The sequence below is a fragment of the Cygnus atratus genome, unplaced genomic scaffold (assembly GCF_013377495.2).
Source record: "Cygnus atratus isolate AKBS03 ecotype Queensland, Australia unplaced genomic scaffold, CAtr_DNAZoo_HiC_assembly HiC_scaffold_34, whole genome shotgun sequence".
Classification (NCBI taxonomy): domain Eukaryota; kingdom Metazoa; phylum Chordata; class Aves; order Anseriformes; family Anatidae; genus Cygnus; species Cygnus atratus.
In genome coordinates this window covers 506881-520508 of record NW_026109932.1, presented here as the reverse complement: position 1 = coordinate 520508, position 13628 = coordinate 506881, and the positions used below count along the sequence as shown (strand labels likewise).

The following is a 13628-nucleotide window of genomic DNA, read 5'->3' as shown; positions in this document are numbered from 1 at the left end:
GGGGATGTCATACACCCACTCAATACCATGTTCCTTGGCCCAAGTGTCTATAAGGTTGTTTGGGAAATGAGTCCCATTGTCTGACTCAATTCTTGCTGGGGTGCCATGTCGCCATAGGACTTGCTTTTCAAGGCCCAGGATAGTGTTCCGGGCGGTGGCATGGGGCACAGGATATGTTTCCAGCCATCCGGTGGTTGCTTCCACCATTGTAAGTACGTGGCGCTTGCCGTTGCGGGTTTGGGGGAGTGTGATGTAATCAATCTGCCAGGCCTCTCCATATTTGTATTTCAGCCATCGTCCTCCATACCAGAGAGGCTTTGACCATTTGGCTTGTTTAATTGCAGCACATGTTTCACACTCATGAATAACCTGTGCTATAGTGTCCATGGTCAGGTCCACCCCTCGGTCACGAGCCCATCTGTATGTTGCATCTCTACCTTGATGGCCTGAGGTGTCATGGGCCCATCGGGCTATAAATAATTCACCTTTATGTTGCCAGTCCAGGTCCACCTGAGCCACTTCAATCTTAGCAGCCTGATCCACCTGCTGGTTGTTTTGATGTTCTTCAGTAGCCCGATTCTTGGGCACATGAGCATCTACATGGCGTACCTTTACAACCAGGTTCTCTACCCGGGCAGCAATATCTTGCCACAATGCAGCAGCCCAGATGGGGTTGCCCCGGCGTTCCCAGTTGTTCTGCTTCCATTGCTGTAACCACCCCCACAGGGCATTTGCTACCATTCATGAATCAGTATAGAGATAGAGAACTGGCCACTTTTCTCGTTCAGCAATATCTAAGGCCAGCTGAACGGCTTTCACTTCTGCAAACTGACTCGATTCACCTTCTCCCTCAGCAGCTTCTGCAACTCGTCGTGTAGGACTCCATACAGCAGCTTTCCATCTCCGATGCTTTCCCACCATATGACAGGACCCATCAGTGAACAGGGCATATTTCTTCTCATTTTCTGGTAGCTTGTTGTACAGTGGGGCTTCTTCAGCACGGACCACCTCCTCCTCTGATGATATCCCAAAGTACTTGCCTTCTGGCCAGTCCATAATCACTTCCAGGATTCCTGGGCGACTGGGGTTTCCTGTTCGAGCCCGCTGAGTAATCAGTGCAACCCACTTGCTCCATGTAGCATCAGTTACGTGATGTGTAGAGGGGACCCTTCCTTTGAACATCCAACCCAGTACCGGCAGTCGGGGTGCCAGGAGGAGCTGCGCTTCAGTACCGACCACTTCCGAAGCAGATCGAACTCCCTCATATGCTGCCAATATCTCCTTTTCGGTTGGAGTATAGCGGGCCTCAGATCCTCTGTATCCCCGACTCCAAAACCCCAGGGGTCGACCTCGAGTTTCCCCAGGTTCTTTCTGCCAGAGGCTCCAGGTGGGACCATTCTCCCCGGCTGCGGTGTAGAGCACATTCTTTACATCTGGTCCTGTTCGGACTGGCCCAAGGGCTACTGCATGAACTATTTCCTCTTTAATTTGGTCAAAGGCTTGTCGTTGCTCAGGGCCCCATTCAAAAGCATTCTTCTTACGGGTTACTTGGTAGAGTGGGTTTACAATCAGACTGTAATTTGGAATATGCATTCTCCAAAACCCCACGACACCTAGGAAAGTTTGTGTTTCCTTTTTGCTAGTTGGTGGAGACATAGCTGTTATTTTGTTGATCACATCCATTGGGATTTGACGACGTCCGTCTTGCCATTTTATTCCTAAAAACTGGATCTCTCGTGCAGGTCCTTTAACTTTATTTTGTTTTATGGCAAAACCGGCCTTCAGAAGGATTTGGACTATTTTCTTCCCTTTCTCGAAAACTTCCTCTGCAGTGTCACCCCACACAATGATGCCATCGATGTACTGCAGGTGTTCAGGAGCCTCCCCCTGCTCCAGCGCAGACTGGATCAGTCCATGGCAAATGGTAGGGCTATGTTTCCACCCCTGGGGCAGCCGATTCCAAGTATATTGGACTCCCCTCCAAGTGAAAGCAAACTGTGGCCTGCACTCTGCTGCTAGAGGGATGGAGAAAAATGCATTAGCAATATCAGTTGTGGCATACCACTTGGCTGCCTTTGATTCCAGTTCGTACTGGAGTTCTAGCATGTCCGGCACTGCAGCACTCAGTGGTGGCGTGACTTCGTTCAGGCCACGATAGTCCACCGTTAGTCTCCACTCACCATTAGACTTTCGCACTGGCCATATGGGACTATTAAAAGGTGAATGGGTCGTGCTGATCACTCCTTGGCTCTCCAGTTGACGAATTAGCTCGTGGATGGGAATCAGGGAGTCTCGGTTAGGTGCGATATTGCCGCCGGTGCACAGTTGTGGTAGCGATTGGCACTTGCTGTTCTTCAACCCTCAGCAGCCCCACAACAGAAGGGTCCTCTGAGAGACCAGGCAAGGTAGACAGCTGTTTAATGTCCTCTGTCTCTAAGGCAGCTATGCCAAAAGCCCAGCGGAACCCTTTTGGGTCCTTGAAATATCCTCTTCTAAGATAGTCTATGCCAAGGATGCACGGAGCATCCGGGCCAGTCACAATACGGTGCTTTTGCCACTCATTTCTGGTTAGACTCACTTCAGCCTCCAATACAGTTAACTGCTGGGATCCCCCTGTCACGCCATAAATACAGATGGGCTCTGGCCCTTTACAGCTTGATGGCATTAGAGTACATTGTGCACCGGTGTCTACTAGAGCCTTATACTTCTGTGCGTCAGACGTGCCAGGCCATCGAATCCACACAGTCCAATAAACTCGGTTGTCCCTTTCCTCCCCCTGGCTGGAGGCAGGGCCCCTCTACTCCTGGTCAGAATCTTCGTTTCTGTGTTTAAAAGACTGCCTGCTAGAAGTTGGAGCAGGAAACTTTTCAGAGAACCCCTTTCTCCCGATTGTTTTCTTTTGCAACTCACGTACCCGTGCCTCTAGGGTCTCAGTAGATTTTCCATCCCATTTTCTCATGTCCTCTCCATGGTCACGTAGGTAAAACCACAGGGTGGCGCGGGGTGTGTACCCACCATATTGTCTTCTTTGCACGGATGCACGTTTACCCCTAATAGCCGAGACGCTGGTTTGTACAGGTGGGGAAGAAAATACACTCTCTTTAAGTTGGTGGACCTCTTCAAAAGTTTCTCCAAAGTATTCTCTTTTAGTCGGTGGCCACTGGTTTGTTCAGGTGGGGGGGAAGATAAATTCTCTTTAAGTTGGTGGAACTCTTCAGAGAGTTTCTCCACAGCCGAGACGCAGGCCTGTAGGGAAGAGGAGAGATTTCCTTCGTACTCCCGGAGTTGTTTAGCCATGTCACCCACTGTGGGATCTTCATCGTCTTTCCAGGTTATTATTGTCAATGTGCTGGCCCATGATGATGGTGCATTCCGTACAAACTTCCGCCACATGGGTCGAGTACACTGGACTTCATCTGGATCTGTGGATATTTGTGCGTCGTCTAGGTCCTTATAAATTACTTCCCGTACGGCTAATTCCCTCAGGTACTGAATTCCCTTCTCCAGGGTGGTCCACTTGACTGGGAGACATACAAGTTCTTCCTTGTAGGGATACCTTCCCTTCACAGCTAACAGGAGACGCCTCCAGAGGCTGTGAGATCGTGCTCCATCTCCAATTGCTTTGTCAATGCCTGCATCTCTAGCAAGGGATCCCAACTGCCTGGCTTCCCTGCCCTCTAATTCCACACCATTGGCTCCAGTGTCCCAGCACCGGAGCAGCCAGGTGACAAGGTGTTCACCTATACAGCGACCAAAATCTTTTCGCACATCTCGTAGTTCACGCTGGTATAGGGTTCGGGTAGTTACTGTTGATTTTTCGACATCCTCATCCTCATCTTCATCCTCCTGCACACTTGATGGCCCAGCCTCGTCTTCTCCACACCCAGACTTACCAGAAGACTTTCTGCGTTCTAAACGACCTGAGTCTCTATACCATTTTTTCACCTTTTCTACAGGGGCAACTTGCACTGCTACAGCTCGCCTCTCCGACCCAGCCACAGGGTCTGCCACAGGGGTTGGAATACCCTCTGCAGGGGCAACTTGCACTGCTACAGTTTGTTTCTCCGACCCAGCCACAGGGTCTGCCACAGGGGTTGGAGTACCCTCTGCAGGGGCAACTTGCACTGCTACAGTTCGTTTCTCTGACCCAGCCACAGGAGTGGGAGCGGCTGCAGGAGCTGGAGCAGCTGCAGGGGCTGGAACGGCTGCAGGAGCTGGAGCTGGAACAGCTGCGGGAGCTGGAGCCAGGACGGCTGCGGGAGCTGGAGCTGGAACGGCTGCAGGAGCTGGAACGGCTGCAGGAGCTGGAACGGCTGCGGGAGCTGGAACGGCTGCGGGAGCTGGAGCTGGAACGGCTGCGGGAGCTGGAATGGCTGCGGGAGTTGGAGCCGGAATGGCTGCGGGAGCTGGAGCTGGAACGGCTGCGGGAGTGGGAGCTGGAACGGCTGCGGGAGCCGGGACTGGAACGGCCGCAGGGTCTGTCACTAGGTTGATAGTAGCATCAATTGCAGCTCGATAGGCACAAGCCAGACCCCAGCACGCCACAGTGATTTGTGTCACTTTGGAACTGCCAGAGTCATGACACCTTTTTTCCAAGCATTCTACCAGTTTTTTAGGATTTTGCAGTTGTTCAGGGGTGAATGTCCAAAACACTGGAGGTGCCCACTGCCCTAGAAACCTGCCCATATCCTCCCACACTCCCTGCCACTCGCAAATATCCCGCCTCAAGACAGATCTCCGGATGAGATTCCTAAGGAGTTGTTTAACCTTAAAAGAAAACCTGAAGCGCATTCAGGAGACATAACAACAGGAACATGCTGGTCTGAGTATCCCAAGGATATTCAACATCTTGGAGAGCTACCGTAACTAGCTCGGGGGATAAGAGGGTGGTGAAGGAGGAAGGGAGAGTGAACAGGTAGGAAAAAATATCTTCCCCTGTCCCCTCCACAGATTGACTCCCTGATGAAAAAAGGCAATAGGTGTAACTGCTAATAGTTTCTGAGATATGGTTTCCGAAGTATAGAGTCGACGACAGTGCTGAGTACAAATACCAGGTTAGAGTCATGACCAGATATCTCATCATTTCATAAGCCATCGTTACACCACACAGTACCACAACAATCTTAAACCAGGGCCCGGAAAGGATAAACAGCATGACAGGGAGCACATACAGAAAGTAACTTGCTATAAAACTCAATTTGGGAAACAGGCACAGCAGACTTGAGATTAAGGCAATCGACATTGTGACTAGCAACTATTAAGCAGGTCGAATACTTATACCAATTTTAGTTTAACACACTCTGGTCAAATCTGTCGATATCTCAACCCTTCGAGCCCCACGTTGGGCGCCAAATGGGCTGTTGTGGTTTAGCCCGGCTGGCAGGCAAACACCACACAGCCGTTCGCTCACCCTCCCCCCTCCCTCTCCAGGATGGGGGAGAGAAACGGGAAAGTGAAGTCTATGAGTTGGGATAAAGACAGTTTATTAAGACAGGGAAAAGAATAACAATAACAATAACAATAATAATAATAATAATAATAATAATAATAGTATTAATAGTAATAACGTGTACGAAATAAGTGATGCACAATGCAATTGCTCACCACCCGTTGACCGATGCCCAGCCTATCCCTGAGCAGCCGGCCCCCCCTCCACCCCGGCTAGCCACCCCTATATATTGTTCAGCATGACGTCAGATGGTATGGAATACCCCTTTGGCCACTTTGGGTCAGCTGTCCTGGGTCTGTCCCCTCCCAGCTCCTGCTGCATCCCTAGCCTGCTCGCTAGCAGGACAGAGCGAGAAGCTGAAAAGTCCTTGGCTTGGTGTAAGCACTGCTCTCCAACAATTAAAACATCAGCATGTTATCAGCGCTCTTCTCATTCTAATCCCAAACATAGCACCCTGCCAGCTACTAGGAGGAAAATTAACTCTGTCCTACCTGAAACCAGGACAACGTGCCATTCCCACACATTCTGTGATCAGTTACTAGGGAGAAAAGATCATCACCTCCCTCTCCACTTGCCCTCCTAAGACAGTGGCTGAGAGCAATGAGGTCGCCCCTCAGCCTTCTTTTCTCCAGACTAGACAACCCAAAGTGTCCTCAGCCTCTCCTCATAGGACATCCCCTGTTACCAGTATTCCCCCCTTTCCCTTGGTTTCCCAAATGACAAGGTTCCTGGACAGATAACCTTGCTGGAAGAAACATTTTCTCTCTCTCCCATGCTCTCACCGGTCAGTGTGACTGACAAGGTCTGCTTCCCTTCACTGCCTCCTTTATCACTTGTCGGTCAGGTTTGTGTCCCTGGATGTGTTGTGGTTTATCCCCAGGAAGTAGCCAAGCACACCGCAGAAGCTCTCTCCCTCCCCATTCTTAACAGAAGAGGGGGAGAGACAGAGGAGAAAGATGTGGAGAGACTGTATCAGGGAGTGTAGTGATAGGACAAGGGGCAGTGCTTTTAAGCTAGAAGAGAGTAGATTTAGATCAGGTCTAAAGAAGAAATTCTTCATGCACTGGGTGGCGAGGCCCTGGAACAGGTTGCCCAGAGAAGTGGTGGATGCCTCATCCCTAGTAGTGTCCAAGGTCAGGTTGGATGGGACCTTGGGCAACTGGTCTAGTGGGAGGTGATTCTGCCCATTTCATGGGGACTGGAATTAGACCTTAAGGTCCCTTTCAACCCCAAAAGTTCTATGATTCTATGAGCCTTCTGGCCAACAATTGGTTGTGTAGTCTGTGTAGACAGAGGGATATCATTTGCTGTGAAAAAGATTGCTTCTCCTGAATATTAACAAGTGCTTGGAAGAAATGGAGTACAGCTGTCTGTCAATCTGTGGGTGTCCTAACTAATAAAAGGACAGGAAAAGATGATTCCCATAAGGAACTCCTATTGTGATTTAGGAGAAAAGAAGTAGCACTGGAAGTAGGTGTCTGTCTCTAGCTGACATAAGGAAGAACAGTGATTGCATCAGTTTGATTCAAAGTCAATTCCCCTGGAGGTCCAGGGACTTGTTAAGAGCTCCCTGTGCTGCTGAGCTGGGCCGGGCTCCTGGGCCCAAGGGGAGCTCCTGGCAAGCGGGCAGCGCTGCAGAGAGACAGCTCTGCCCACGAGCAGCTCCTCTGCACAGCGCAGCAGGGCTGGGGGCACTGCCTGCAGGGGACAAGGGCGGCTGAGAGGAGGGAGGGAGATGTTAAAGGCAGTGAGAAGGGGGGATGCTGAGAGCTCACTGCGGGGCAAATCTTCACAGCTCTAACATGGTAAGTGTCTGTGTGAGGGCAGGAAATGCAGTATGCTAGAGGGTTCTCCTACAGCTGCCACTTCCCACGGCCAGTAGGACATGTTACAGGGTCTGTGCTGGCTTCTCTAGTGTAGAGGAGAGGGATGTTCCCTGGATACAAAATTACCTGCCAAAGCTGTCAGAGGGACAGGCCATGAGGTTTCCTTCTAGAGTGGCCGGCTGCAGGTTGTGCAGCGAGGGTGCAGGTATGGGTGGCCAGGGCTGTGGTGCAGAGCAGGGTCCCTGCTGTGCCCCAGGGGCTGTGTGCCGGGGCAGGGGCTCTGCCTCCTGCCAGGCTCAGCACTCAGCCTGCCCGGGGAGCTGCCCAGGGTGCTGTGGGGAGAAGCTGTGGGTGGAAGGAGTCCCCCCAGCAGAGCAGGGCAGGGCAGGGTCCTGCTACTGGCCGGGGGCTGCTGCCTGGGGAAGGCTGCTCAGAGCTCCACAGCACCGCCAGGGCATCTCTAGGGGAGATTCTTGAGAGGGAAGACCAACACCTGCAGTACCAGAAGGGAGGGCACTCTTTGAGTTCTCTGCTTTCAACGTCCTGCTTTGGAGGGCAGTCAGGGGGATGATAATGGTGTTATTAGGATTGTAGAAGGGTCTGAAACTCATAGAGCATTACACTGAAAGAGATGTGTAAGTCTTTGAGGAACCTCACAACTTCACACCCTTTAGACTACAAACAGCACCAACACCGCCTTCATTGTTTCTTGTTGGATTGTTGGATGTCCTTCTCAGCACTTGTAAATGGGGAGATGTCTCTGGCCAGTGGATGCCTGAGATCCATTCCTGGTGTTCTTTACCGTATACTGTAGGGCAGTACTGACTCCTGCTGAGCCTACAGAGGATCTGCCTGGTCCCTGAGGCACTCTTAGGCAGAGAAACCCAGAGCTCCAGGGAGGAGCAAGTCTTCTTCAGATGAAGATGCAATGAGGATGCAGTCTTGGTGAGGATGTTTTCTATGAAATATGGTTTAGATTTTGCTCAGAGAAGTCTCTCTAACATGTCTCTGTCTTTTCCTCCATGGACAGGCCAACCCTGCCCGGAGGCAGCAAATGTCCAACAGCACCTTCCCCACAGAGTTCCTCCTCCTGCCATTCGCAGATATGCGCGAGCTGCAGCTCCTGCACTTGGGGCTCTTCCTGGGCATCTACCTGGCTGCCCTCCTGGGCAACGGCCTCATCCTCACAGCCATAGCCTGTGACCACCGCCTCCACACCCCCATGTACTTCTTCCTCCTCAACCTCGCCCTCCTAGACGTGGGCACTATTACCACCACTGTCCTCAAAGCCATGGCCAATTCCCTCTGGGACACCAGGGCCATTTCCTAAGCAGGTTGTGCTACCCAGGTCTTTTTCTTTGTTGTCTTTGTCGCAGCAGAGTTTTATCTTCTCATCATCATGGCCTATGACCGCTACGTTGCCATCTGCAAACCCCTGCGCTATGGGACAATAATGGCCAGAAGAACTTGTGTCAACATGGCAGCAGCTGTCTGGGGCAGTACTTTTCTCTATGCTGTGCTGCACACTGCCAATACCTTTTCCCTTCCCCTCTGCCAAGGTAATGCCCCGGACAAGTTCTTCTGTGAAATCCCCCAGATCCTCAAGCTCTCCTGCTCAGATGCCTACCTCAGAGAGGTTCGGCTTCTTGTGGTTACTGCCTGTTTATTATTTGGGTGTTTTGTTTTCCTTGTGGTGTCCTATGTGCAGATCTTCAGGGCTGTTCTGAGGATCCCCTCCCAGCAGGGATGGCACAAAGCTTTTTCCACATGCCTCCCTCACCTGGCCGTCGTCTCCCTTTTTCTTATTACTGTCACAGTTGCCTACCTGAAGCCTTCCTCCATCTCTTCCTCCTCCCTGAATCTTTTGCTGGCAGTTCTGTACTCGGTGGTGCCTTCCACACTGAACCCCCTCATCTACAGCATGAGGAACCAGGTGCTCAAGGATGCAGTGTGGAAACTGATGACATGGATTTTTTTCAGTACTCATAAAGATCCCTTCACTCTCCAGTAATGAACCCCAGTACATCCCCTTCCAGGACTGTGTTTTGGTTCTCCTTCTCCTTCTTCTCCTTCTTCTTCTTCTTCTTCTTCTTCTTCTTCTTCTTCTTCTTCTTCTTCTTCTTCTTCTTGTTAGCGTTCGTAAAGACACATAACCACAGAGTGATTATATGAAGGTGCTTTTATTAGGCGCTGGAAGTTAGGGGCATGTCTGCCCAAATCTAACTTCGTTCGATTTGCACACACAACAAACATTTATGCTATTTAGAAAGACACATTTGCATAATATGCTCGTAATCATCAGTTATCTTCATATTCATTGGATGAATGTATATTCCATCTTCTATAATCACAGCCCCTTTATTAATCTGATTGGTCCCTTTTTCCGTTACTTAGATACTTTACTGATTACATTGGATTTCAATGGTATTTACCTTAGTTTCCAAACCATTTATTCACCTAGCAATAATCTCCCAGATACCCCTAATATTTATCCTAACTGCTATCTCTAGATCAAAAGAGCATTTATGGTATGCATTGTTAGCAGCAATACTGGTTTTACTACTTATACACCTGTTGCCATGTTAACTTTTACCAACATTTATTATTATTGTTGTTGTTGTTGGTGGTGGTGGTGTTGTTGCTGTTGTTGTTGTTGTTGTTGTTGTCATTATTAGTGCTTGTGAGCCTTGCATTCCTACATAAGTGTTTGCACTCCCCCCTTCCCGTCTTCCCCTCCGCCCCCTGCTATAAATGAATGAAACTGTTCCGTCCCATATGGAGGCTGTATAAATATGCAGTCCCATATGGAGGCTGTATAAATGTGCATCTAACACTGTGAGTCAGTGAAGACTCTTTCATGATATCTCTTTAATAAAATAGAATTACCCCAGTGCAATGCCTGAAGGCTGGGCTTTCCTTCCCAAACCAGTGCCAAGAATAGGCCCAAAGGATTGCTCCCCACAAGGATCTGTTCCTGCTTCAGTTCAGGAGATAATGGCTCATTGTTGCATTGTGACCTGTCAAAGACCAAGTGTGGGAGTTTGGCCATGGGGGTCGAGAAGCCCCATGGTTGGTGATAACATGGGACTCTTAACGATGAGCCCATCAGGAATGTAAAGAGTCTAGAGGGAACAAAGAAGGGCGATTCAGGAGACACCTTGCCATCTCGGGTTGCTTGTTCTCCAGCCCTTAAGGCATGGAAGTTGCTGGGCGTTTGGGGTTGCTGGGCAAAGTTGTTTGGCCAAATGAATAGTTAGTGGAAAAGTACTGCTGTGGGGCAAATAGTATAAGAAGGGAGCCTGTCCTCAATATGGGGATGCAACAAGGAGAATGAAGTTATGGCCTTCTTATGAGAGATGAAGTTAGGCCCTCAGTAAGAGAGAAGGAAGTTATGTCATCAATAAAGTAGTAGCAGTTACTGATCCTAAAAGAACCCTGGTCTTCGTGTGGTCATTACGCCACAGGGCATCACACAAGCACCATGCCAGCCACGTGCCTTCTGCTGGCCTGTGAGAGATGCTGGGAGATGTGAGCCTAAAAGCCCACCTGCCAGCCAGGAGGCAAGGGTTGACCTGGCAGCTACTTCCGAAAGATGGGACCTCCCAGTCCCATGCCCCGCCATGCTCCTGCTGCTGGCCTATCAGCTCCAGAGGCAGAAGTGACCTCACAGTCCCCACCAAAGCCAATTGCTTCCTACTCAATTCAGAGTTTCTAAGGCACAATCAACACCCTATAGGACCATCCAAACCTGGCACCCGCCTTGGAGCCCAGCACCTAACAAGATAAAAGCAAGGTTGTTTTCATCCTCCAAGGCCATGGATCTCCTGATGGCCTTTCAGTTTCTCAATGGATTGGACAGACCTATGTGCAAGCTCTGTTAGGTACTAGTTCAGGGACGACTTTGAAATAAAGATTTACACTCGTATGTCAGTGGTTCCTCAGTTCCTGACGACAACTAAAATGTCACCCTCATAGACCAGCCATGTGCCTGAACGTGGCACATCAGGTCCTCAGGCAGAAGTGCCCTGACAGCCACCTGCACAGTCATGGGCCTCCTGCTGCCTCCTGAGATCCTGAGGCGCAGCTGACCTCAGCAGAGCATCCCCACCCATCTCCTCCTTGAGTCTTGTGACCTGACCAGATCCATGTCACCTCACCTGCCTCCTCCAAGACCGAGTGATTGCTGCAGGACATTTCAAGCTCTGCCCAGAATCATGCAGCCAAACTGCTTCAGTTTTGTGATAATAGAGCAGGAATGAGGGATTTGAGGATTAGGAGTTCAGGTTAGGGTCTAGGGATTAGTTCTTTCAGTCCAGGTTCAGGGACTGGGCAGAGGCTAAGTGGGAGGCTTTGGTGTTCTGCTTTGAGTACAAAGTCAGTGTCTAGGGTATGGGCTAGATTTTTGGTTAGGGTTTTATTATGTGCTTTTATTACGGAAGGAGGGGTGGTGTTAAAGGCTAGCAATTTAATGCTAGGGAATAAGGGCTAGAAGTTAGTGTGAGCAATGGGTTAAGACTAATGGTAACAGGTAATGTGTCTGGGATTTGACTTCAAGCTAGGATTTGAATTTGGGGATTAGAGCAATGGATTGCTTCCTGGGTGAGGGATAGCATTAAGGATAACACCAGGTTTAAAGGTTCCTGGTTAGAAATATTACCAGTGGTCTAACATAAATGTTTTCCCAGTGAGTGTTGCAGCAGCAGCCTTACCTGAATCCCTCTTAACTCCTCAAAATCTTTCCTTTCTGTTAGCCAAAACCCTCTTCTCTCCCCCAGATTTCCCACCATTATTCTCCCAGCTTCCCCCTGGCCTCCCGTAACATGTCATCCTGTTGGGGGCAGCTTTCTGATGGCCTTTATGACCTCAGGGGCTCTGCGTCCCTGCTGTTGGCCTGCCAGGGGCTGGGAAAGAAATGACCTCACAGCCAGCATCCACAGGGCTACAAGGAGCTGTTGTGCTCAGGAGGCCTCTTCCCAGCCCCCCCAGGAGCAGTGGGTGCAGGGGATGCCCTGCACAATCCCTCAGGTACTCTGCCTGCCAACCAGCTCATGCTTCAGAAGGCCTTCCACAAGTCCAGACTCACGTTTCCCCATGTAGCCTTTAGTAACTCGAGGGCATCCTGAAGAAAATGGCCACTTCCATGTGGAAAATTGAATCAAGAACTGAACACATATTGTAGGAGAATGTTGAGAGCTCTGCAGAGAAGAAATTAGTGTGAAAGTCATGTTGATTAGCATTGGTCATATCCATATCCAGTGAAAAATGACCCAGCCCAGACTTCTCTGTGGTTCCCCCCAGCCTCTCCCAGGAGGCCAGCCCAGCCCATGTCCTCCCCAGCTCTCCACACCTCCCTGTCCTCTTCCCAGCCCAGCCCAGCCCAGCCCAGCAGAGCATTCCAGTCTGGGCTGGACCCAAAGCAGCAAATGGAGAAGTGGAGGGCAGTGGCAGTGTCCCTGCCCTGCCATCTACAGGAGATTCCCCACTCCCAGGCAGCCTCCAGCCCTCCAGGACATTCCCGCTCCCCAGCAGAGCACAGCACCACACTGCTGGCCTTGGGGCTCCTCAGGCAGCACCACTGCACACACACAGTGCCCTGCTCTGCTCCCGGGACACCCCATGTCCCACACAGCCTTGCCCCAGCCCACCACGTCTGGGCTGGCCTGAGCAGCCATTCCTGCAGCCCCTGCCCATGCTGCCCACAGATTCCGAGCTGGTGGTGCTGCTCTGCAGACCGAGGGGACTGTGGTGCACGGGGCTGTGGGGGCACTCTGCAGGGCCGTGCTGGTCAGGCTGGGAAGGCAGAGCCAGCTGGTGGGGGGCGCTGCCACTGACTGCCTCCCACACAAGTGGTTCTTTGGCCATGGAGGGTGCGCACAGATAGCCGGCCTTCTTCAGAGTCAGAGAGACTCATGCAGTAACCCAAGCTGGAAGGGACCCACAAGGGTCATCATGTCCAACTGATTTCCAATATCAGAAGATATTTTGGGGTTATCCACTCAGTCCAGTCTATGAAATTTCACCAGAGGTACTAATCAATATAGTCATCAACAACTTGGATGAGGGATTAGAGTGTTCTGTCAGCAAGTTTGATGATGACACAAAACTGGGAGGAGCGGCTGGCATGCCAGAAGGTTGTGCTGCCATCCAGAGAGACCTAGACAGGCTGGAGAGTTGGGCAGGGGAAACTTAATGAAATATAATGAGGGCAAGTGTAGAGCCCTGCATCTGGGCAAGAAAAACCCTGGACACCAGTGGCTTGTGGTTAGTAGGTCAAGAGAGGTTTTCCCCCCCTCCATCTGCCCTGGTGAGACCACATCTGGAATATTGCTCAAGAAAGTCCAGCTCAGAGCCAC

General features: G+C 50.7%; 1 protein-coding gene across 1 annotated transcript; it reads left to right on the top strand.

Moving 5' to 3' along the window:
• Positions 1-8674: 8674 nt before the first annotated feature.
• On the top strand, positions 8675-9286 carry LOC118260528 (olfactory receptor 14A16-like). The gene has a single exon (XM_035570853.1). The coding sequence runs from the start codon at positions 8675-8677 to the stop codon at positions 9284-9286; it is 612 nt and encodes a 203-aa protein (XP_035426746.1).
• Positions 9287-13628: the final 4342 nt, after the last annotated feature.